The sequence below is a fragment of the Ambystoma mexicanum genome, chromosome 5q (assembly GCF_040938575.1).
Source record: "Ambystoma mexicanum isolate Mex_15411 chromosome 5q, UKY_AmexF1_1, whole genome shotgun sequence".
Lineage (NCBI taxonomy): Eukaryota > Metazoa > Chordata > Amphibia > Caudata > Ambystomatidae > Ambystoma > Ambystoma mexicanum.
In genome coordinates, this window is record NC_090933.1 from 52,286,474 (window position 1) to 52,310,818 (window position 24,345).

The 24,345-nt window shown below is 45.5% G+C and overlaps 1 protein-coding gene across 2 annotated transcripts in view; it reads left to right on the plus strand.

Moving 5' to 3' along the window:
* Positions 1–24,345, plus strand: part of MARCHF11 (membrane associated ring-CH-type finger 11) — a 324,601-nt gene that overhangs the window by 97,215 nt on the left and 203,041 nt on the right. For both annotated transcript variants that reach the window (XM_069620504.1, XM_069620503.1), the window contains exon 2: positions 19,870–20,025. In XM_069620504.1, the coding sequence (XP_069476605.1) occupies positions 19,870–20,025 (156 nt within the window). The remainder of the gene's footprint in view (positions 1–19,869; positions 20,026–24,345) is intronic.

The window sequence follows — 24,345 nt, forward strand, 5'->3', positions numbered from 1 at the left end:
TCTGCGGCTGCATTATATTTCCTCCCCGGGCCGGTGGTATTAGGCTGGGCACTGATTTGCTCTTCAGGAAAACAAGCACCCTCTGGCTCTGCAAGGTGCTTTTACTCTCCCCTTGTTTGCCTCTTTGCTCAGACTGGAAGCCTCTTTGCCAGAGGTCTTATCTGTATGTCACAGAGAAGTCTGCTAATGCTTCTAGTGCTCTGGCAAGGGCTTCCATCCCCCTCACCCATCTTCTGTATGTTCCTTTCTCCCCACAGTATAGTTCCTCTTCCTGGTACAAATCATGTCTTTTCGCAATATTGCTATGATTATATTGTGCTCCAATAGCTGAACTGGGCAGTTTGCTAGGCCTCAGAGATGCTTCCACGGGAGAGAGGAGGCTTTGCAGCATGACCGCTGACAATATGGATTTCCCAAAATGTGGCCACAGGGCATGACCTGTAGCTTATCCCTATGGCATCCTAAGCCACCGGAAGTGGCCAAGTTCTGTTCTGTTATGTTATTGTGATTTATACCACACCCTGCTGCCATTTCCATGGTCTCCAGATCCAGAAGATCTGAAAACGAAGGAGGTCTGAGAGGGCTTAGTTAGTGGGACTGAGAGGGAAAAAGTGCAAGAGAGCTTTGATGTGCTGTTGGTAGCTTCAGTTTGGAAAAAACACTCACTGTGTGCTGGTTTGTTTTTAGACATTATGGGGTGTTTGGTTTATGAGTGTGTATGGGTGATTTGTGTGTAATTGGTTTAGTTTCCTGTTGGTGTTGTGGAGAGTTTGTAGTTTTTGTTTTTTGTTGTGGCAGAGGTATGAGTGTGTTTTGTTCAGTGTTTGAGGCTAAATATGCAGGATATTGGAGAGTATTTGATATGATATGATAGATTATTTAAAACACACTTAATACCCAGAGGTTTCTAAGGGCGGACCCAGGGATCGAACCTGTGTTGCTCTGTGTTGTCTTGCTTCCAAGGCGAGCACGTTGTCCTGAGCTATCCTCCCAGTTTAGTAAGGTTAGTGGAGATTCATCTGTGTCCTTTTGTGCTATGGTTATGTTGATCTGTCAAGTTCATACTATTCTATGCTGATTTCTGGTAGACTGTTTTATTTAGTTGGGCGATCTAGTTTTGGTTCATCAATTTACGGTTATTTTGATGTGTCCTTTGTGATGTCTTGGTAGTTTTCCTTTGTCTATTTTTCCTGTTTAGCTCTGTGAGTTAAAGAGCCATGTTTTTAGGAGTTTTCTGAACTTAAGGTGATCTTCTGTTGTTTGCATTTCCTTTGGGAGTGAGTTCCAAAGTTTTGCTGCGATGAAGGCGAATGCAGCTCTGCCAAACTTCTGCATTGAGGATTGTGTATGTTCAAGAGGAATGTCGCTGCTGGACCTTAGTCTTCGGTTTGGCTTGTAGGTGGAATGTTTCTCCTATATGAATTCTGCTCCTTGACCGTGGATTGCTTTTTGAGTTATGCATAGCGTTTTGAAGAAAATTCATTTTTTGACTGGAAGCCAATGCAAGGTTTTCAGTGCTGGTGTGATGTGTTCTCTCTTAGTCTGAAGGGTAGTCTTGATGCTGCGTTCTGTATTCATTGTAGTATTTCGATTAGGTAGTCTTGCATTCAGAGATAGATGCTGTTGATGTAGTCTATTCTTGACATGATGAGAAAAATTACAGCAAGTGTTTTATTTGAAAAGGTGAAAAAAGAGAGTATCCGCTTGATTGTGTGTAGGTGGAAGAAGCATTTCTTTACTACTGTGTTCACTTGTGGTTCGAGTGTTAAGTCGTTTTCCATTAATATTGTGAGATTTTTGAATATTTTGGATGGTTCCAGTAGGTTTCCCATTTCAGTAGGCGATGGAAAGGGATGTTGATTCAACGGGTCATTGGGCGCGATCATGATTTCTGTTTTGTCCGGGTTGAGTTTAAGACTGTTGTTACTCATCCAATGGTTTATTTCTGTGAGGCAGTTGATAAGGGTTGGGTTTAGTTCTTCACTAGCATTGCTTTTGTAGATGATTTGTATGTCGTCTGCGCAATTGTAGAAGGTGTGGCTGTGTCTTTTGATGAGGTTGATGAGATGGGTCATGTAGATGTTGAATAGCAGTGGTGCAAGGTATGAGCTTTGTGGGACTCTGCAAGTTGTTGTGCGGGGTCTTGAGTTAAGGGTGTTAGCCAGGCTCAGTGCTCCAGCTAAGATTTTGAGGTGGGAGTATTTTACTCCCTGTTTTTAAACTTTGAGAGTAAATGTGATTTTAAGAGAGCAAACATGACTTTTCTCCTTTGCAAGAGAGTAAAATGTATGTGACATCCAGCCGACGCATGCACAAACTGTATGGAAATCATTACCGTATGGCAGCTTTCTGCATTGTGACAGAATACACCTTTCATTATTTCTCTAAGGTCTGGCCATTTGATCTCTCCTGTATCTATTTAAAGGCATGGTCTAGTAAAAAATGTTATTTAAAAAATAGATAGGCAACATAAAAAAGAAAATACTAGCATTCTCTTTGTTAAAACTTCCTATGTAAAATTTTGAGCTATTCAAGCTCAAAATTCGCAAAAGCAAGCACATGGGTGCATCCATTTTGTGAAATGGATGCCCTCCTGTGCTGGCTTTTGCTTTTGCGGCACTAATGAAGGAAAAGCCAGCCAGCTGTAGTAAATAAAAGCAACCGCTGGGTGGCTTTTCCTTCATTGGTGCTGTACGCGGAGGACGGGGACAGGAGACCAGAGCAGGAAAGCTGCAGCTGAATCTCGGTAAGTGCTATTTATTTTTTAAAAAAATAAGCACTAGCTTATTCCGAGCCCGGAAAACTTAGAAATAAAACCGCAGCTTTAAAAACGTTGTATTTATGTTTGCGGTCGCTTTTGAAGCGACCGCAAACATAAATACAACGTTATTGTGTTGGAAAATGCTGCGGTTTTTCTTTCCAAGTTTCTCAGGCTCCTCCTTCTCGGAGGAGCCTGAGAAACTCGGAAAGAAATACCGCAGCGTTTTGCAACACAACCGCGTTGTGTTTCTGCCTGCTGTGGCTATCACTTTGGGTCTCCGGTTCTCTCCTGGGGGAGCACCGGAGACCCAAAGTGAAAGCCACAGCAGGCAGAAACACAACACGGTTGTGTTTACATGCCGCGTAGTGTTTCTGCCTACAGCTGATTTCCCTTTTGGGGCTCTCGGAGAGCCCCAAATGGGAAATGCTAAATGCTGCGTTGTTTCTGCCTCGGAGCCCGAGAGCCCCAAATGGGAAAGCAGATTCAGGCAGAAACAACACGGTTGTTTTCCGCAATGCTGCGTTGTTTCTGCCTGAATCTGCTTTCCCATTTGGGGCTCTCGGGCTCCCCGGGACCCCGAGACCCCCAAATGGGAAAGCAGATTCAGGCAGAAACAACGCAGTTGTTTTCCGCAATGCTGCGTTGTTTCTGGGGGAGCACCGGAGACCCAAAGTGAAAGCCACAGCAGGCAGAAACACAACGCGGTTGTGTTTACATGCCGCGTAGTGTTTCTGCCTACAGCTGATTTCCCATTTGGGGCTCTCGGAGAGCCCCAAATGGGAAATGCTAAATGCTGCGTTGTTTCTGCCTAAATCTGCTTTCCCATTTGGGGCTCTCGGGCTCCACGTGGGGAGCCCGAGAGCCCCAAATGGGAAAGCAGATTCAGGCAGAAACAACGCGGTTGTTTTCCGCAATGCTGCGTTGTTTCTGCCGGAATCTGCTTTCCCATTTGGGGCTCTCGGGCTCCCCGTGGGGAGCCAGAGATCCCCAAATGGGAAAGCAGATTCAGGCAGAAACAACGCGGTTGTTTTCCGCAATGCTGCGTTGTTTCTGCCTAAATCTGCTTTCCCATTTGGGGCTCTCGGGCTCCACGTGGGGAGCCCGAGAGCCCCAAATGGGAAAGCAGATTCAGGCAGAAACAACGCGGTTGTTTTCCGCAATGCTGCGTTGTTTCTGCCGGAATCTGCTTTCCCATTTGGGGCTCTCGGGCTCCCCGTGGGGAGCCAGAGAGCCCCAAATGGGAAAGCAGATTCAGGCAGAAACAACGCGGTTGTTTTCCCCAATGCTGCGTTGTTTCTGCCTGAATCTGCTTTCCCATTTGGGGCTCTCGGGCTCCACGTGGGGAGCCCGAGAGCCCCAAATGGGAAAGCAGATTCAGGCAGAAACAACGCGGTTGTTTTCCGCAATGCTGCGTTGTTTCTGCTGGAATCTGCTTTCCCATTTGGGGCTCTCGGGCTCCCCGTGGGGAGCCAGAGAGCCCCAAATGGGAAAGCAGATTCAGGCAGAAACAACGTGGTTGTTTTCCGCAATGCTGCGTTGTTTCTGCCTGAATCTGCTTTCCCATTTGGGGCTCTCGGGGACCCCGAGACCCCCAAATGGGAAAGCAGATTCAGGCAGAAACAACGCGGTTGTTTTCCGCAATGCTGTGTTGTTTCTGCCTGAATCTGCTTTCCCATTTGGGGCTCTCGGCTCCACAACGCAGTTGTGTTGGAAAACGCTGCGGTTTTTCTTTCCGAGTTTCTCAGGCTCCTCCGAGGAGGAGCCTGAGAAACTTGGAAAGAAAAACCGCAGCGTTTTCCAACACCATAACGTTGTATTTATGTTTGCGGTCGCTTCAAAAGCGACCGCAAACATAAATACAACGTTTTTAAAGCTGCGGTTTTATTTCTAAGTTTTCCGGGCTCGGAATAAGCTAGTGCTTATTTTTTTTAAAAATAAATAGCACTTACCGAGATTCAGCTGCAGCTTTCCTCCTCTGGTCTCCGGTCCCCGTCCTCCGCGTACAGCACCAATGAAGGAAAAGCCACCCAGCGGTAGCTTTTGTTTACTACAGCTGGCTGGCTTTTCCTTCATTAGTGCCGCAAAAGCAAAAGCCAGCACAGGAGGGCATCCATTTCACAAAATGGATGCGCCCATGTACTTGCTTTTGCGAATTTTGAGCTTGAATAGCTCAAAACTTTACATAGGAAGTTTTAAAAAAGAGAATGCTAGTATTTTTTTTGTTTATGTTATTTTTTAAATAAAAAATGTTACTGGACCATGCCTTTAAATGTTGAAATCACTAAAACCTAGCCAATGACATAGTAAAGCAAACATGAATTGTATTGTGTGTTTTAAGGTTCAATAGCAGAATTGTCATTTGATGTTTAATGAGTCCTCATTTTCTGGAGCTATTACTACCTAATGGTATGCCAATGTTATGATACAACATTGCAGAGAGGCAATGACTCCATGCTAAATTCTACATCTAATCTAATGGTCAAATGGTATTTAAATAGCGCTTATGGCCAAGCGCTGTACATAGAACATATTTATCACAATTCTCACCAAACCAAAGTCAGTACTCCTTTATCGACCACGAAAGGATGAAAGCTGAGTTGGACTTGCCGGGATTCGAGCCTGCAACCTACAGATCACGCACAGATTGCAGCAATGAGTGCTCAACCGGCTGAGCTATCTTATTGGCTAACATCCTTCAGAGGTCGGTTAACTGAGTATCGACTGAGGTAAAATAATCACAGTACCTAGATGTTAAACAAACCATTTATGAAGCACTACATGAAGTTAAATACCTATCTGGATTATCACAGGGAAAGGTTTTGCAGAGTTTCTATTTCTATTAGAAATGTAACTTTCATTGGTTTGTTTTGAACAGCACTTGCACTTCCTGGAGAGTCAGGTTTTGGATGTTTTAATTGTAGTCTTGAAGATTTGAGAGGCTAGAACACCTGTGATTGGTGTAATGACAATCACTCACCCTTGAGCAAAGACTCTGCTGCCACTGACCATTTATAGTAATGTACTCCATTTACTGCAAGGTTGAATGGATGTAATCTAGACTGCATAGTCCTCATTTTACACACTTATAATTAGAGTGTAAATTAAATTACCAATGTAAAAAGGATCTGCCTCTGCATGATTATGCACACAGCACCAGAACTCTGAAAATACAATTGTGCAATACTGGTTTGCTTTCACTGGAAAAAAAGCATAATTTGTTACAAAATATTAATTCTCAATTGTAACTTAGTTTTCCATCTAATTATACAATCCTAAAATTCTAGGAAATTATGCACAGTGCTTCTAAAGCTGAATGGAAAGAAACCATTCCTTTTATCACAGTGTGCAGTTTATTTTTTTGAAAGGCTTCAGAGAAATACATTCTGTTTCAGAGTTGGCCAACAATTACATCCATGTAGATAAAAATCAAAAGAAGCCTCCTAGTTTCTCTCAAGTAACTTGACCTTTGCACTGCCCTCTGCTCTAAACCTGTTTGTAAATGTACCCAGGAAAATAATAAAGCTGTCGTATTTGCAAGATTTTCATGCATAAAAAGGCCTCGTACCCACCTTATCTGGAGGCCTGGCCAGGCTGTTTCTGTTCTTTCTGCCATGAAGGAATTTAGCCAAAGTAACGCTGTGTAGCCACTTCCTCTGACTCCAAGTCTTTTGATGAGTGTTTTGTGGTGGAATGAGTCAAAGGCTGCTGATAGATCAAGTAGTATTAGTGCCGACTTGATGTTGGAGTCTGCGTTGGTTGTTAGGTCATCCCATATAGATAATAATGCATTTTCTGTTCCTCTCATGGGTCTGAAGCCGAATATGTGCCTGGTCAAGTATCCAATTGTTTTTTACATGTTCCAGGACTGTTCGTGCACATAGCTTGCTAGGAGTTTTGATTGGAATGGGATGTTTGAGATTGGTCGGTAGTTGGTTAGGCCTTTAGTGTTTCCCGATGGGTCTTTAAGGAGAGGCTTGATGTATGCTGATTTGAAGGCTAATACGTCCTTTAGTTCTCCTCGCAAATCCCTATAAAATAGCATAGTTCTATTCCCTTCTGGCCAGTTGGTTTTGGCTATGAGGCGATTGAAGGTGGCGATATATGTTAACAAGTCCTGGTTGCCCTGCCGAAGTGACAACAGTTTGTTGTCCAGAGCTTGACCTCGTGTGTATCAAGCAAACAGCTTCTCCAGTTCATTTTGGAAACTCCCGAAATCATGAAGCAATGGGTCATCCCGGTTCACCAACGGTATTGCCCAATCCGCTGCACTCCCCCCCCCCGGGTATTAAAGCACAAACGCTACCCTTGACTGTTTGTTGGGGAATGCTCCTGGTCTACACAAGAAATGCAGGCGACATTGGTTCATAAAGACGGCATATTTACTGGGATCGCCTGAAAAGCGCTCGAGAGGAGCCAAAGGAACCGCCCCAGGAAGGAATGGCTCATTTGTGTCCATTCGGAACACACAGACACTGGGGGCCCGTCTGGACTTTGTCCTGGTGCCTTTGGCACCAAACTCATGTGGAGAATTGACATTGGGATTACTGTATTCCATTTACTTATTTTCCAGGCCTCTTATTTGCGAGGTAATGGGTGCGGCCTTCTTGGCCCAGCTTCACGTGCCAAGGGCTAGGTGTGGCTGCGTGTGTCAGACAGAACAAGCTAATGGGCGTGGCCAAGAAGCTCAGCTATATAAGCTGCCCCATCCTCAGAATCAGTGCTTCACGTTAACTTGCATTCAAAAGCAACGTGACGCTTACCGACGCATGAACCAGCAGAGAAATACTCATCCAGGAATATGACGCTCTGCTCTCTCATCTCTCCACGGCATACTTCTTTGTGAGTCCGGTCGCTGCAACAGAAGAAGACAAGACAAGGTTAGCGGATCAAAACAACAGGGAGCGCATCACATTTAAAAGCATGCGCGCAACACTACAATACAACTCACCTGTTACCAGCAACCGCAGATCCAGTTCTTCATCGCTCCGGTTACAGCATCCGTGTGCGGTGGCTCCAGGGCCTAGCTTCCGTCACCTACATGGGAGAAAGAGCAAGAACAGGATTACAGAAGGTAACTCATCGAATAGACACTTGATGAGGAACGAAGTAAACGAAAGATCACGGAAGACGCACAATGCAGAGACAAGCAAGGAAAGGCTGAAACCCGACACGAAAAAAGAAGACGGACAAGAATAAGAACATTACTTACCAAACCGAGTAGTGAAGATCAGCGAAGGTCAAGAACGCAAACTGCACTCTAGTTATTGCCAGCGCATATTGGCCAGCAGGACATTTAAATACGAAAGCCAGCTGACAGGAATGAGCTGGCTTGAGAGTTTGAGTCCTCTCGGTGCCAACCTCGACCGTGGGACTGCAAGTTTGCAAGTGTGTGCAACACGCATATGAGAAAGTCCTGGCAGAAGAGTATACCAGGCATTTCAAGTCACAGGTGTTTTGTATATGAGGAGAAGTTTTTACCTATAGGAAAAGCCTGGCAGGAGAGTATACCAACCATTTCAAGTTATAAGTCATTTGTACAAGAGAACATGTGCTTGCATTTAAGAAAAGCCCTGGCAGGAGAATCTATCAGGCAGACCCAAGTTGCATAAGTGTGCATACGAGAAAAGCCCTGGCAGGGGAATATACCAGGCATTGCAAGTCATAACTGTTTGTATATGACGAAAACAAGTGTTTGTATATGAGAGAATCCCAGCAGGAGAGTATACCGGGTAATAACAAATTGGTCAATCTATAAAATACACTGCATGAGAAAATCCTGCTAAGGATAAACCAGGAAGTAGCCAAAGAGTGTGATTGAGGCATATCAGGGAATGAAATGACACCTGGCAGGAGAGTACACCAGGTAGTCTATCAAGATTCAGACTGACTGCGAAGCTACTTAATAAGTTAACTATATTTGATATAAACAAACTTTAGGAACCAATATAAAGCTGAGAATGGAGAATTCACAGGGAAGGGAACCACCATCTAGAATTGTGAACTTTATCCTCCTGGAACATTTGTGTAGGTGTTAAGCATTTTTCTTTTTGAACATTTGTACACCTTCTAAGGCCAAAGACATTGCCCTTTTCACCTTATAGTTGATTTTTAGAATGTGAGGGTCAGAATAGTACTTTGGACACAGGTCAGTTTGCTTCGGACATATTGACAAAGGACCCAAAATATTAGTTTTGTTTTAGGTAGGTAAGATACCTGTTAGAGCAGGGACAGAGAATAATTTTTCACACCTAATTTTGTTCAATAAAAGTCTTTGACCAAAACCATGAATCACCTGTGTCCGAGTTTCATTCCTGGCCCTTCACAGTAGAGAATTGAATTGTGTGCTATTACCTTAAAGTTTTGAGTTAGTCAGGTTTCGGTGACAAATAAGGTATCTGTCCCTCAATCGCTTAGTAGTTTGTGTATTTCTGAGAGTGATCTGGTGTTCATTAGTTTGCAGTTTATCTGTTTGTTTTCTGGGTTTTGTTTGTCTTTTGACAGTGGTGTTGACAATTTGAGGTGAAATTGATGTGTTTTTCCACCATATTGTGCCTTTGGTTTTGTTGTTTCTGTTTCTTCGTTGAGTAGGCCAAGAAGGTTGCATTTAGGTTGATGTTTACTTCCGGCTCATCGGTCTGCTTGCCTTGATCATTCTTTGTGATACACTAATTTTTTGTGACGAATGGTATGTTGGGGTACTTTAGCTCATTTGTACCTATGTGGATTTCACGTCTGTTGTTGTGGTTACGGCCATCCTCCTTATGTGCTTATTGCTCTTATGGTTGGTTGTGCTAGTGGTTGGTAGATTGTTAGGTATCGCAATAAATACAGTGATTGTGGTCTTGTTTCAGCAAACATGCTCACTTCTGTTGGGCTGGTTGGTATGCTATTTCTTGGTGTTGGCTGTTTCCCGGATGTGGTGTTTTGAGATGGTTGGCCTGGTTCCATTTGTTTTTTTCTGTTTTGGCTGTTTCTTGTGTGTCAGTCTTTCCTGGTATGGTATATTTTGTGGTGTGGGCTAGTTGTTTGGGGGGTTGGGTTTCTTGTTTGTTTCTATTTTTCCCCGATGGATTGTCTATTTGCCCTCATGGTTTTTCTATTCGCTTGGGCTGTTTGTGCTATTCCAGCATGGAGCAGAGGTGTCACAGGGTGTAGTTTGTAGGATAATATTATAGGGCTATCCCAGTGGTCGAGTTGTTCAAGGGGCTGAACTGTTTCAGGTATCAAACTGTCCTGTGGGTAAACCTATCCTACTGGGAGTTAACCTTGTCCCGTGGGCTAGCCTTATCTCGAGTAATAGCCTTATCCCTGGTCTGAAAACTTTTCCTAGGGCCAGAAACCTTAACCTTCAGTTGGGTCTATCCCAGGAACGGGGCCTATCCCATGGGTGGGAGCTGTCCCAGGGTGGGAGCTATCCCAGGGGCGGAAACTATCCCAGGGGCGGGACCTATCACAGGGGTGGGAGCTATCCCAGGGGTGGGAGCTATCCATGGGGCAGGAGTTATCCCAGGGGTGGGAGGTTTCCTAGGGGTGGGAGCTATCCCAGTGGTTGGAGCTGTTGCAGGGGCTGGAGCTACCCCAGGGGCTGTGGTGTTCCAGGGGCTGAGCTATCTCAGGGCAGAGCTATCTCATGGGCAGAGCTGTTCCTGGGGCCGCGCTATTTCAAGGGCAGAGCTGATTCCCAGGGCAGGGCTGTTTTTTGTTGTTTTTTTCTCCAGTGGCAAAAACCTCTCTATGGTGGTTGTATCTCAGTCTCAGAGTCTCCTGGTGCTTGCGAACCCCAGCATTTTTGGGTCTTGTAATGCTATTGGGTTCATATGGCAAAAGCCTCTCTGTGGCGGTTGTTTCTTAGTCCCAAATATAAACATTGGTCAGACTCACAATGGAAATCTAAACTGGGAAAACTAGTCAGGCAAAATGCCTGCAGTGGCGAGCTTTAAAGTAGCAGCCTAGATTAGGAGTCCTCGTCAGGCCAAATGCAAGCGTGGCACAGCGCAATCAGTGAGTATCTTCACAGCAATAATCTAAATTGGAAGACTTAGTCTGACAAAAAAGGTGAATGTGGTGAAATACAAACTGTGGTGAGATTCAAAGCAGCAATCTAAACTAGGAAGCTTAGTCTGGCAAGAGCAAAGGTGGCAAGATGCAAGCAGGCGAGAATCAAGCATCAATCTGAACTGGGGAACATATTTGGGCAGTGCAAGTGTGGCAAAGTACAAACAGTGGCGAGATTCAAAGCAGCAATCTAAATTAGGAGCCGTAGTCAAGCAAAGTGAATGTGGTGACATACAAAACAATGGTGGGATTTAAAGCAGCAAACTAAACTGGGAGCTTCAATCATGCAGAAGTGAATGTGGCAAAATAAAAATAGTGGTGGGATTTAAAGCAGCAAACTAAACTGGGAGCTTCAATCATGCAGAAGTGAATATGGCGAAATACAAACTGTGGTGGTATTTTAAGCAGGAAACTAAACTGAGAAACATAGTATGGTAAACAACAAAGGTGGCGAGGTGCAAACAGTGGGGAGATTTAAAGCAGCAATCTAACTGGAAAACCTAGTCAGACAAAGTACAAACATTGGTGAGATTCAAAGCAGCAGTCTAAATTAGGAGCAAAATCTCTATTGGATGCCACGCTCTATTTAAATTAGGAGAGTTAGTCAGGCAGAAGTAATGTGGCCGAATACAAACAGTGGCAATCTTCAAAGTAGCAATCAAGTTTAGGAGCCCTAATCAGGCCAATTGCAAGCGCGTCAGAACACAATCAGCGACGATCTTCACAATGTTACCTAAACTGTGAAAAGTTAGTCTGGCAAAAAGCAGAGGTGGTGGAATACAAACAGTGGCAAGATTTAGAGCAGCAATCCAATTTGGGAAACCTAGCCAGGCAGTGCAATTGTAGGAAGACGGGGAACGGTGGGGAGATCCAATGCAACAAACTCCCAGTTGGAACACCTTGGAAAGCACTATTCAGGTGCGGCAATATACAGTAGTGGTGAGATTCTATAAAGACATCAACCAATCCCTTGAAATCCTGAGGGAAGAGAAAATGCAAGAGTGGCGGCATACAGTTGTGGTGAGATGCAAAACAGCACAACCCACACCTGGAAACCCTGAAGGAAGATAAAATGCTAGAGTGGCGGCATGCAGTAGTAGTGAGATGCAAAACAGCACAATCCACACCTGGACCCCACACCTGGAAACCCTGAGGGAAGAGAAAATGCAAGAGTGGCGGCATGCAGTAATGGTGAGATGCAAAACAGCACAACCCACACCTGGAAACCCTGAGGGAAGAGAAATGCAAGAGTGGCAGCATACAGTAGTGTCAAGATTCAAAACAGCACAACCTAGACCTGGAAACACTGTGGGAAGAGAAATGAAAGTGTGCCAGAAGCATACAGTAGCGAGATTCAAGAGTGCACACACCCTTGGAAGCATTGTGGGAAGAGGAAATGCAAGTGTGTTAAAACACAACAGTAGCGATGTTCAGTACAGCAGAACCTACATCAAAGCCGATGTCTCTTACGTAGGAGTAACTGCAGAGGGCAAGTGCAGTATCCGGCAGGGCAGGGGTACCAGGGCGAACAGGCAAAAAGGGGTGGTGCCCTTAACCTGTGCCATTCACTGCCTCCCGGGCAAGCCTGCCCTGGGAGCAGTGCTTAAGAAATGGATCGTTGATAGGGGAAAGACAAAAGGTCAGAAGCAAACAAAGGACTAGACCACAAAGACAGCGCACTCTAGGAATCCAGCTAAAAAAACTGATGATTGGAAATCACAGTAAAAACACAGATAAATCCCTCTAAAAGACACCAAACAAGCCTCAGCTCCTTACCAAGTAGGAAGGCAGGGGAGAGCAGTAAGACAGAGCTGCAAAAACCAAAGGACAGGGATACCTGACTGCCTCAGCCAATTGCTATGCAGATGGGTGGGGAATGGCAAAGGCCAGAAACAAACAAAAAACTGCACCACAAAGGTGGTGATCTCAAGGAGTAATCCAGCTAAAAAAAAGTGGAATGAAAAGCACAGTAAAAACACAGCTGGGTCCCTCCAAAAAGGCACCAAACAGGCCCTAACTCCTTACCAAGTGGTTTTTGTGCAGGATGGTTACAAGTTGCCACTTTGCCAGGGCATGGCCTTTGGCATGCACTGCACATGGGAAAACCAGGAGGGAGCCATGATAGGTGTGGGTCAGTACTCCAAGCCATTACAGTTTTTACCACAAAACGGACACACTCTTCAAGCAAAACATGCAGAACAAAACAACACTTATGTGACCCCCTTGGACTCTTTCTATTAAATTCACAGCAGCGTCAGCCAATCACAACAAAGTCACACACAGAATGTTCACCTTTCAGCAAATCACCATGCTTGACACATACAAACGGAGTGGATAATGACACACAACGGATGCATATGTGTTTTCATTCACATTTGCATCTACCACTATCCATTTTCTGTCCATACATTCAGCCGTCCATTTTCAAAATCTTTAATTTCTGTCTCCAGCAGCATACTCGTACTCATTCCTCTATCCTCATAATCATTTATTCATACATCCTCCCTGAATCTCATTCATTTATCAAACTGCACATGCTTATTCATTCATCCGCAGTCCCTGCATCCGGGCGCCTCTTATGCTTTCTCCTCAACATACCCTCCCATTTGCCTGTGTGTCTGTTTGCATGTACTCAGAACATGCTTTCCTCATACAATTGTCTTTGACAATGCTTGTTTTGTGCCCAGCATAGACTCCTAATTACATTAGTTCAGTGACCCCCATATAATTACAATTGTTCATTTATAACGCCCTTAATACCAATGAGGTCGGGATTCGAATGCCGGTGCTTTGCTTCCAAGACAAATGCGTTGACCCTGAGCTATCCTGCCTCCCTTTACTATTTGCATCTGTTCCTACCACTGCTGTAAGAATGAGAGATCCCAGCAGCAGGGCCTGAAAGCTGTCTACCTTGAGTACGTTGATCTTTTGCAAGCTTTGTTATGCTGTTGTTTTTGTCACATGCTCTAACGTCAACAACTGGGCTTCTTGGCTCTGCCTGTAGCTGAGCATGGATTGGAGTGGACAACACTTATTTAAATTTAACTGCGGAAGTGGGCGGAGCCTACAATGATTCCTTATGGGAATTCAGGACGATCATACACGCCCATAGATGATCTTCTGTGGTTTACAGCAGGACAAAATGTTAGCATGGTTATGAACGGCAATGGGCATGGAATTCCAGTGTTCTGTGCTACGAAGGAAAATGTTCTTTCGCCTGTCACACTTATGCACATTTTGGGGAGTTTGACCAACATAAGTGACATGGAAATAAACTTCGGTAATGGAACATATGGGTTGAATTGAGAAATCAAAATGTTATTGTTGTTAGCCAAATCTACTATTTTGAAGTGACAAGGAATGAAGACAAAACGATTTGCCTTTCTTCTCACTTGATGGCATGTCTTTACTTTAAGAGGAGGGGGCCTACTCCACCCTTAGGGACTGTAACCTCTACAGCCCCCTGCCTCCTTGCACTTACCCAGAGCCGCACTGCCCTGGCTGCACACACTCAGAGCATTGCTGCCCTGATTGCACTTCCGCCTTCCCTCTCCCTGGCACTTCCCCCCTCTCCCTTCCTCCTGCACTTTTGCGCTGTCGCACTTGCACAATCTGAATGACACAATGCCTACCTAGTAAGAACTTTTGTCATGTCCTCCCTCTACCCCCCCCCCTTGCCTTGTCGCGCCTAGAAAACACTTGTGTACAGACGCATTATAAATGACATATTTCATATCCTATCATAACTGTTTGGGAGGTTACCCCTTTCTGCATGAGTAATGACAATTCTAGGACAAGTTGCACAAATATAAATGAGCAGGATATTACTTAATTACATCTTAGTGTTGCAGAAGGCAACTCATGAAAGGCATGCAGAATGAACTAAATAGGCCTTTTGACACTCAGAAGTGTATGCTCTCTTGGGGAAATGTGTTAAAACGCGTTGCAGCAATTCTTTTGTTCCATAAAGACCAGAGGGAGAACGATGAGCCGGCATTCTGCTGACATGTCTTCCAGACCTCTGGCTGCAACTGATGAACTCGTTCACATTGCTAAATGGTGGTTTTGGTACAGAGCTGATCAGGCATGGCTGTGATGAGGAAAATAAGGGATGTGTCTCATATGCACAAATCATTTAATGAACAAAATGTGTTTAAAGGACAAGTTATCAAATAATAAAGTAGTCATTCTAACAGTGTGACACCGGCCAGGCCAAACCACTCTGAATTCAAGGGTGTATTCCCCGATTAGCAGTCTACTTAGACTCTTAATCCCCCCAAAATGAATACAGCAACTCCAAATTGCCCTTGTATCAGGTAAAATAAATACGCAGGGCCTGATTTAGAAAAATATTATCCATGGGACTTTCCCATGTTCGAACATTTTTGTAAATCAGGCCCTTGGGTTTTTACGAGGAATTGGCTCCTACAATAGCAGCTGTTTATCCCAAGCATGGCTGAGCAAACAGCAAAGTTCCCTGTATTAAGACATACGCTTTGTACTTTTTTCTTGTGCTCTGTTTTCCTTTTTTATTCCTATTTCTGCATTTTTTCTCTGTTTACTTTTCTAGTTTAGTGCGTTTTAATCATGTGTTGCTTTCGATACAGTTTCTAAATAGTTCAACCTTTTCAATATTGATTTTAATTTCTTAAATCGTTCAAAAACTCTATTCTTTTAGATTCCCCAGACTTTCCACTTCTATTACCGAGTAACAAACATACCCAAGGAAGCCAAGTCGTTGGATGCAGCCTTGTGAGTGAGGTGAGGCAGGCGTGGGACCGACTTGGTCTTGCCTCACAAGGGGAATAGGTCTCTTTATCTTCCGGACTCTGTGATTAGAGAGGTTGTTGGTAACAGCGCACAACTTTTGTCGGTGTCTGAGGCATTACATTAGTCGGGAAGTGTTCAAAGTAAGCCATAAGGCTCAATTTAATATGTAGACGTTCCTGTTAGGTGATTGCGGCTCCATCAGCTCTTTTGTCCTCATGATTTCAAGAGTTGATTCTATTGTCCTGAATTTGCCGAACTGCCAGATGGAGCATTCACGCTCCAACGAAACTGTGAACTTGAAGTGCTGATTTCTGTTGGTTGGTTTGAGACTTGTGGTGGTACTTTGGGTCACCAAAGGTGGTGACGTTGCTCCACTTCAACAAAGAGGTGGTTCTTCCTACCTTTCTTCTGGAACCAACATTTCTGGCAGAGGTCGCGCTACACTCTAGATGTCGGAAGGGCTCTGAAATGTTATCTATCCATAATCTGGTGCTCATTTTATTACCTTCAGGAGTCAGAATCCCTGGACTCAAGTGTTCAAGGCCACCATTGCCTACTGTTTGGGAACAGAGGGTGGCAGAGATGCATAGCTTCAGGGAGTGAGCATATTGTGCATGACATGGGGAAACCACACTGACACCACTGCCGAGGGAGAAATGCATGGGCAGAAGGGCTTCTCGTCACCCGTATTTACATATACTTTACAACCTCTACTAGAGTGTGTTGCAACAGCTGAAACTAAATGATAGTGTCTAATTACCCAAAGCACACATACCACTACCTATGGCTCCAGTTACTGTACTGAAATGCAGTGTCAAAAGTTAAGTTTTCAGCAATAGGATGCAAACATGATAGTGGATGGCCTCACACGCTGCTCAAGTGGAATCCCAAGTCAACAACATGTTTGCTGAAATATTATCACTCTACGAAGGAGAGTTACAATTGGAAACCGTGTTAGTTTATCAGTTAATGTTGATGGCAAAAGTCTTTTTGCTGTCATGTCTCTCCCCTCCTGTCTCTTCTTCCTCTCCCGCCTTTCAAAATGCACATCCCTTCCTTTTGTTTGGTGCAGATTCCTTCTTCTCTGCTCTACCACATTGTGCTACTCTTCTATGCCAAGGCATCCTCTCAGTGTGCTGGGCGAGTGCGAGTATGGGAGAGGCCAGGCAAACCGTGGAGTTGAACCAGCGGTCCCACTCATCTGACCCCCTGTGGCCCATTAGCTTTGTCAAGGGAAAGAGAGCAGTAGCGGCTTAGTGGGCTTTACTTGAATCCGAGTGCGGACCTCGCAAACTGCTCAATCTATATCAAAAACACATGTGCATCGATACATCACCCAATGTTGAAGATGAACAAGTTACCTATACATGTGTATGGCCAAAATTGTTGGGGGTGGTTATATTGTGGTAATGACATTTGTCAAGAATGTGAGCGACAAAATGGGGGTTTGGAGTAGACCTATTCGTTACTGCCTGGGTGATGTTGGTCTGGCTGGGCAAGGACCACAAAAGGGCAGGATCCTATTTAAGTGGGCTAAAGTTAAAGAAAAGAGCAAGTCAGCTGTACCCGGTAACATCACACAGTGATCGGGCGCTCTCTATATCTTGCTCTCCCTCTTTGATCGATAATGTCTACCTCTCTCTCTCTCCGTCTTTTTATGTGTCTCTCACTCTGTCTCTGTATATGTTGGCGAGAGTCACGTAACCAGGCACCCACTTGCTAGAGCCTCCCAAGTCTTTGCTGACAGTTGGGCGACCAGAAGAAAAAATAAAAGGTTCGAGGGCATTACGTTTTTTGTGAACGGACATATTTAAAAGGACGTTATTTAACTATAATTCTGTATAAAGCCTTAATACCAAAGCGGTTTTTAAGCGCGGGCCCGGGATTCGAACCTGTGTTGCTCTGCGTCGTCTTGCTTCTAAGATGAGCGTGTTGCCACGGAGCTATACTGCCCGACTTTCTTGAGCGATTTGCAGTGTTTACTTCTGATAAACCCTTCCACTATTATAGTCATGAGAAGAATGTTAAAGATGTGGTACTGAGCAAAGCATATTATTGTTACATACGATAACTATATACAGTATTTTCTGATAGAAGATTATCAGGCTTGTAGTCAGAAAAACAGAAATAACTAACTGCAAATCCAAATTTCCCAACCTCATACTGATGAATTATATATTGATCATACTTAAATGGTCGTACATAAAGGGAAAAACATGAAAACAAGGTTGTACAAACTGGAAAGGAAAGGATGGGGACAGAAGTATGGGTAGAGGCAAAACTGGGCATGGGGGATGGAAACCCATTAAGAAAATAAGTTGTGAAAAAAGAAACATCCCACTTTTTGCCCATTTTTCACTATTCGAAAATAGGCAGTCTAAGGGTCCAGCCTGTTTTGCATAAAGTGAAAGAGCATTTTGAGAACGTATGAATGACCACAGACCTTTATATTTGTCATATATGTCTGTGATCAAAGGTGTATGCTTGAATCGCTAAGTACATTATGAAGCCGGGGCCTGGTGCTCCTTTCACTTTTCACAATGCTACCCTAACGTTAAGATGTGAGTCACATTGAAGCATATATGCTGATTTCAACCACCGCAGGATTTCCATGTGCGTCAGTCACTCCTTTGGCTCCTCAGGCTTTCCCGTCCTGCGATGGCCAGTTACATGCTCAGTTCACAATTCACAGATCTCCTAAGAGAATTATTCATAAAATATATTGTTGTTCTATGTTAAATGACAGCTTAGAAGTTCTGGAGGTTCCAAGGCTGAGTGGTGGGAATACTTGAAAGTTAGCAATAACATTAAAGACACCAATGCTACCAACACTGCTGTTTTACATGGAATGGAAGTAAATTATTCTCATTGCTGACCTGACATGAACAGTATGTAATGAAGCCCTATATGATTTCAGAGGTTGATGCTCTATTCTCTAGTGCAGAGAAGTGGCTCCAAAATTAGGTGCTACTGTCTATGAAACCTCTTGCAGACAGGAGTTCATGCGCTGGGTAAACTGGAATGCATGCACAAGAAAGACAGGAGTGCACACTTATGGAACACATGAGAGCATGCGTGAGGCACACTGGAGAAGAATAGGTCAAGCAAGCATGAATGTGTAGTACAATCCCGAACGCCTGAAATGAACAAAATGAATGGAACGGACCTGCCCGCTCGGAACTGCGTGACATACATAATATGTTTTGGAATGCAGTGAACATTTGAAAGAGTACTTATCATAACACACCTCACGCCTACTCTCTCCCTTACATCACCACTCAACTAGAACACAGAGATACTATGACACCATTCGGTATAACTGTTCTCATATCTACATCTCCCGCTCACTCCACAACACTCTAAGTTAAACACTGCTGGTTTCACACCCCCCAGCCAGGCGTTCTCCTCAGGCCTAACGCAGCCACATTCGTCCTGGATAAAGCCAGCCAGAGCGAACACATACTCCTGATCTCTCAACCACCACACCTACCGCTAAGAAGCAGCTACCACCTGAATTCCGCATCAGCTGCACACATACCTGGTGCACACACGCACTTTTGACTCTCTCTTCTCTCTCTACTGACCCGAACTTCGGTTCCCGAGGGCGTTCAACCTACCAGCGCCTTCAGACCATACCAATGGTATATAAGGCGCTATATAAATGCAAAATAACATAACATAACACTAGCATATTGTTGCATGTGTTGTATATTATATGTCTATAAAAGCAGAAATACAATCTGTTTTTAAAATCTTAATAGCAACAAGATATGACTGGATATTAGGGTCGCCCACCGTCTAACCTTCCATTGCTATACATTTAGAGACCAGTAATTGTCGAATGAAGAGAAGTAGGATCAAAGCAATGGCATCAGTGGGTTCCCTGTGGAATGGGGAGTTGGTCGTCGTTCGACTTTCTCATAGCAGCGTAAGAAATATCCCAAACAGTGCCCAAATGCCATTGTACCAGGATAGTTTCAGGGATTTAGGCAGCCGATTCAATATTGGCAGCCAAGGACATGTAATGATTTCTTGAAGGGACATTTCTAAATCTCAAAGCTCCTCCATATCATGTCACTGCATTTGCAAATCATGCCTCCAGGATCTGAAGTGTTTCTTTCCCACAGCTACTTGTTTGCGAACAGATTTCTCAATTCACCGAACCCTTTTCAGCAGTTGTGCTAAGAGAAATTGTGTTCGCCTTGTTTTGATAACTGGGCATGTGGTGGTGGGGGATCTACTTGTATAACACATGGATCTAATCGGACATGATTTTTTTTTAGGGGGAACTGCTAAATCCTTGTCGATGTGATGGATCCGTCCGGTACACACATCAGCTTTGTCTCCTCAAGTGGATCAGTGAAAGAGGATCATGGACCTGCGAGCTCTGCTGTTACAGATACCATGTCATAGCAATTAAGATGAAAAGACCTTGCCAGGTAACACTTGTTAAAGCCAGACACTTGGGGCTTGTTAAGGTGATGAAAGAATAATGCATTTGCTGTTGTGTGCTAAATTAGATTAGTGGGGTAAAGGCACATTTATGAGGCAGATGGTCCATGATGTTTCTTTGTATGTGGGTGGTGGTTTATTGATGCTTGATGGGATTAATCTAAACCACTGGAAAAGGTAGGACAACCTCCATTAAATACTGTTTTGTGCGTCATAACCTTGGATTCTATTAAACGAGGAAGACATTCTCGTGTGATTGTTGTTCCATGCAATGACATTAGGAAAGTTTCTTTCGGGAAGACCTTGCATTTACAATGAAGTGATGGGCCCTGCTTATAACTATTCTTTCGAAAGAAGGCCATGCTGTAGGATTAATCTGACTTTGGCAACCATGTCCAGCGTATCTAGTCACGTTAATGGCGGTACTTTTGCTGATGCCTTTTCACAGCGCCGTAGAGATTTGGTAACATTTTGGGAAAAATGGCAAGTCCTTTTTCAAACCGCCTTTTGGCTTTCTGATTGTATTTGAAGACATTTGGCCTCATTACGACTCTGGCGCTGGACCCGGCATGGTGGATGGCGGAATTACCGCCCCATTCCAAGGTGAGTGGGGCAGTAATTTCCAATTCACCATTTGCCCTTCCCCATTCCCATTTTTGCCCCATAGGGCATAATGGGGATGGGGAAGGCGCTAATTACGGCACCGTAAATTACGGTGCCGTAATTAGCACCAAGGTCGCTTAGCGCCTTGGACTTTAACGCCTGCAAAAAGCAGGCGTTAAAGTTGGAATCAGGCGTTAAGGGTTAACGGCGCCGACGGCGCTGTTAAACCCTTAACGCCTGACTTGTAATGAGGGCCATTGTTTGTGATTTATTGTGTACTCTACTCTCCTTAGCCTATGGAAGATTCTAGCCTCAAAACACAGAGGGGGCTTTAGGAAGGCAGGAATATGTTTTATTTCCCTGATTACTGCTTCTGATAGATGATACCTTATATAAGGGCCTGTCCTAGACTTGACAATGACACTATCTTACTGAAGAGACATTTTAAATGGTTACACTAGATTAAATGTTCCTCACTATAAAGAAACCCGTTGTATTCCCTGCAACCTAAAGTATGTCTATTTCAACAGCCCAAAAAAGCCTCATATGTTAGTTGGGAAAATACCACTGGGTAGCTACTAGGGACTTCTTCCTCAGCACAGCTCCTTACCCCCCACCCCTTGCAGACAGATAACACTTGCTTCTCCAACGTGGGGTCTGGCATTGATTCACATGCTCATGAATATTCCCCGTCGTCAGACTGAGAAAGCTTGGTAAAAGAAAAACAGTTTTCACTTTCTCTTATTAATTTTCTTCTCTAAACCAATCACTGTCCTCTGGGTCATACTGCCCCCATCCAATGACAGTCCTCTCCCTAAGCCCCTCCTCTGGCAGCTATCGTCCGATTTTTACAGCATGCTTCAGTGTTTTGAGTCCTCGAGTTTTGCTTTGTGAGCTACTTCTATGTTTTTTCGTTTTTCGATGGAAAAAAGTTCTATTTTTGTTCTAAAAGAGCCAGGGTGCTCTTTTTTCCAACTGCCGATAGTGGGAATCCGTTGTCAGTGAATTTCCGCACCACTCAAGGGTGAAGATCGTTGAAGTTTCTTCGAAGTTTCCAGAAGGCCACCAGGCCTACTTTGCGCCCTCCAACCATGATGGAGGAGAAGGAAGAAAAATCCCTCTTCAGGCCCTGCACCAAGTGGGGGCTATGGTACGTGTTTGTGGAGGACAAACACCTCCAATGCCTCTATTGTCTTCATCCGGATGACAAGGAAGGAGAGTGCGAGTTCTGCATCGGCTTCTCCAAGAAGGCGATGAAGGATCGACACAGTAGACTGGCAGTGTGACTGAATGCCAAGGCCTCTGCTCCAGGCTCCGAGCGGGGTCATGCCTCACCCAGGAGCGGCCAGTCCGAGGAGCGGGCTTCTAAGTCCTTTGAGAGCCCCTCATCCATGGGGTCCAAGACAAGGCCAAGCACTGCAAGTCCGGTTCCATCAGGGAGGCTGCGCAATCGATGGGCAGGGCATGATCAACATCACCATCCGACTCCATCTCCAGCCAGCGCAAAAGCTCCTCCTCGAAGAAGACGCCAAACTGCCCAAGAAGGCCCAAGTGTCTCAGGAGGAGTCTTCGTCGACGATACTGGTGGCACCTGCTCTCATGAAGGCGAAAGAGGCTGACCCCGTAAAGGTAACCTCCACAGTGCCGAAGATGTCCTTGCCTCCGAGGCGAGAAATTGCCGCAGTGACTTTGGCGAAGTCTGCCGGCATGCCAAAGAAGAGGATGCCGTCTCTGAGCCCAGCTCCGTCCCCTCAGGGTGGAAAAAAGAGGGGGGGGCAAGGAGGTCCCAGACCAGCCCCAGGCTGTGTCCCAGGCCATGGAAGTTTCATCCACAGACAGCAAGGACCCGGAGTCCTTACACACGATCCACAGGGATGTGGAGGAGGAGGACGGCGACGGCGCAGGGCCTAGTGTTCCGATCCCACCAGCCCAACCCTCGGATGTATCTCTGGACATCCTGTCGAACCTCCACACTTTGGTATCAGAGATCCAGAACAGGATGCCGCAGGGTCCGTTTCCTATGCCCCCCGCCCCAGACCCCTGATCAACCCCCGGCAAAGAAGAGGAAGTGTCATATGACTCCCCCGTTTCAGCCTCCACATCCGCGGCGGGGGGCCTCTCCCCTGATGGACCCAGACCTGGGGACGGATACAGCTATGGCGATGACTGACGACGACAACAACATCATCACAGTGGGCAGCTGGTCCTCGCTGCCAAGGGGATCCTCACCGGGTGAGGTGGAGTCATTCTATTCCATGGTCGCCAACCTTCAAGCTTTTCCAGCTTGTGCCAGAGGAAACCAAGAAGGAGGGTTTCCTGTACCAGAGGTGCAAATCCAAGAGGAAGACCATCATGGCGGTGCCCCTTCTGGATGACGTGTGGGAGGAGGGCTTAACCCTCTTGAAGAACCCTTGCACGGCTCCGGCCAAACGGGATAGGCTGGAGAAGAAGTACCGCACTGAAGTGCTAGAGGTCGCAACCATTGCTGCATTCAGTAGGCTAACCCGTCCTGTTCATCTTCGATACCTCCGGACAGCGAGGGGAAGAAGATGGACGCCATTGGAAGGAAAATTATTTACACTGCGGCGTCCACCATGAAGGCAGCAAACCCACTAGCGATCCTGGCCAGGTAGGACAGGTAGCTGTGGTATAAACTAGGCCCGATTCTGGAGTTCCTCCCCGACAACAAGAGGATGGCGGCAATGGCGTTGGACATTGCAGACACTGGGTTCCGGCAGATGGGGAGCAGTATCTGCCTTCATCACCAGGGCTGGTTGAAGGCCATAAATTTCCAGCAGGAGGTCCAGGCGAGGGTGCTGGACATGGCTTTCGATGGAGATAACCTTTTTAGGAAAGTCGTCGACAAGTCCCTGCAGGCCATCAAGGCAGATACAGAGACGGCCTGTTCCCTGGGCACGCTCCAACAGCACCGCTCTTCCTTTCGCTCCTCCAGAGGAAAGTGGAGCAGGTTGTCAAAAGGTTTTTCCTCATCGTACCGCCAACCTTCAAGATCCACGACTCAGGAAGCCTACAGAGGCCAGTGCCGCAGTCGGCCGCAAGGCAGGACGCCAGTGCCAAAGCAGGCATGAACCGGCCAGGTCATCGGGCCCCCACCCATACACCCTGGTGGGTGGCCAGCTGATGGGATTCGTCAGTGAATGGGAAAAGATCACCACCGACAGAGCGCCCAAGGGCATATCCTGGAGTTTCAGCGCATGTGTCCGTGGATACCTCTGGTGACATGGCAGGAGCAGCACTTCCCTCAGCTCTTGGAGGAGGTACGAGCCACGCTACGAAAAGAGGTGATAGAGCTGGTTCACAGACGACTACGGGGCTCTGGAGTCTATTCCAGATACTTTTTGGTCAAAAAGAAGACCAGGGGCTGAAGGCCCATCCTGGACCTGTGACTTCTGAACAAATACCTCAAGTCCCAAAAATTCAGGATGGTCACGGTGCAGCACGTGCTCAGTCAACTGGAGGAAGGAGACTTCTTGATGTCTCTGGACCTGGAGAACACCTACTTCCACGTCCCCATTTGCAAAAACCACTGAAAGGTTCTACGCTTCGTAGTGTAGGGACGGCTCCATCAGTTCAAGGCCCTTCCTTTCGACTTGCAGTCGGCCCCCAAGGTGTTCACAATAGCAGCCCATCTGCATCTATGGGGGATACATGTGTACTTGTACCTCGACGACTGGCTCATTCAG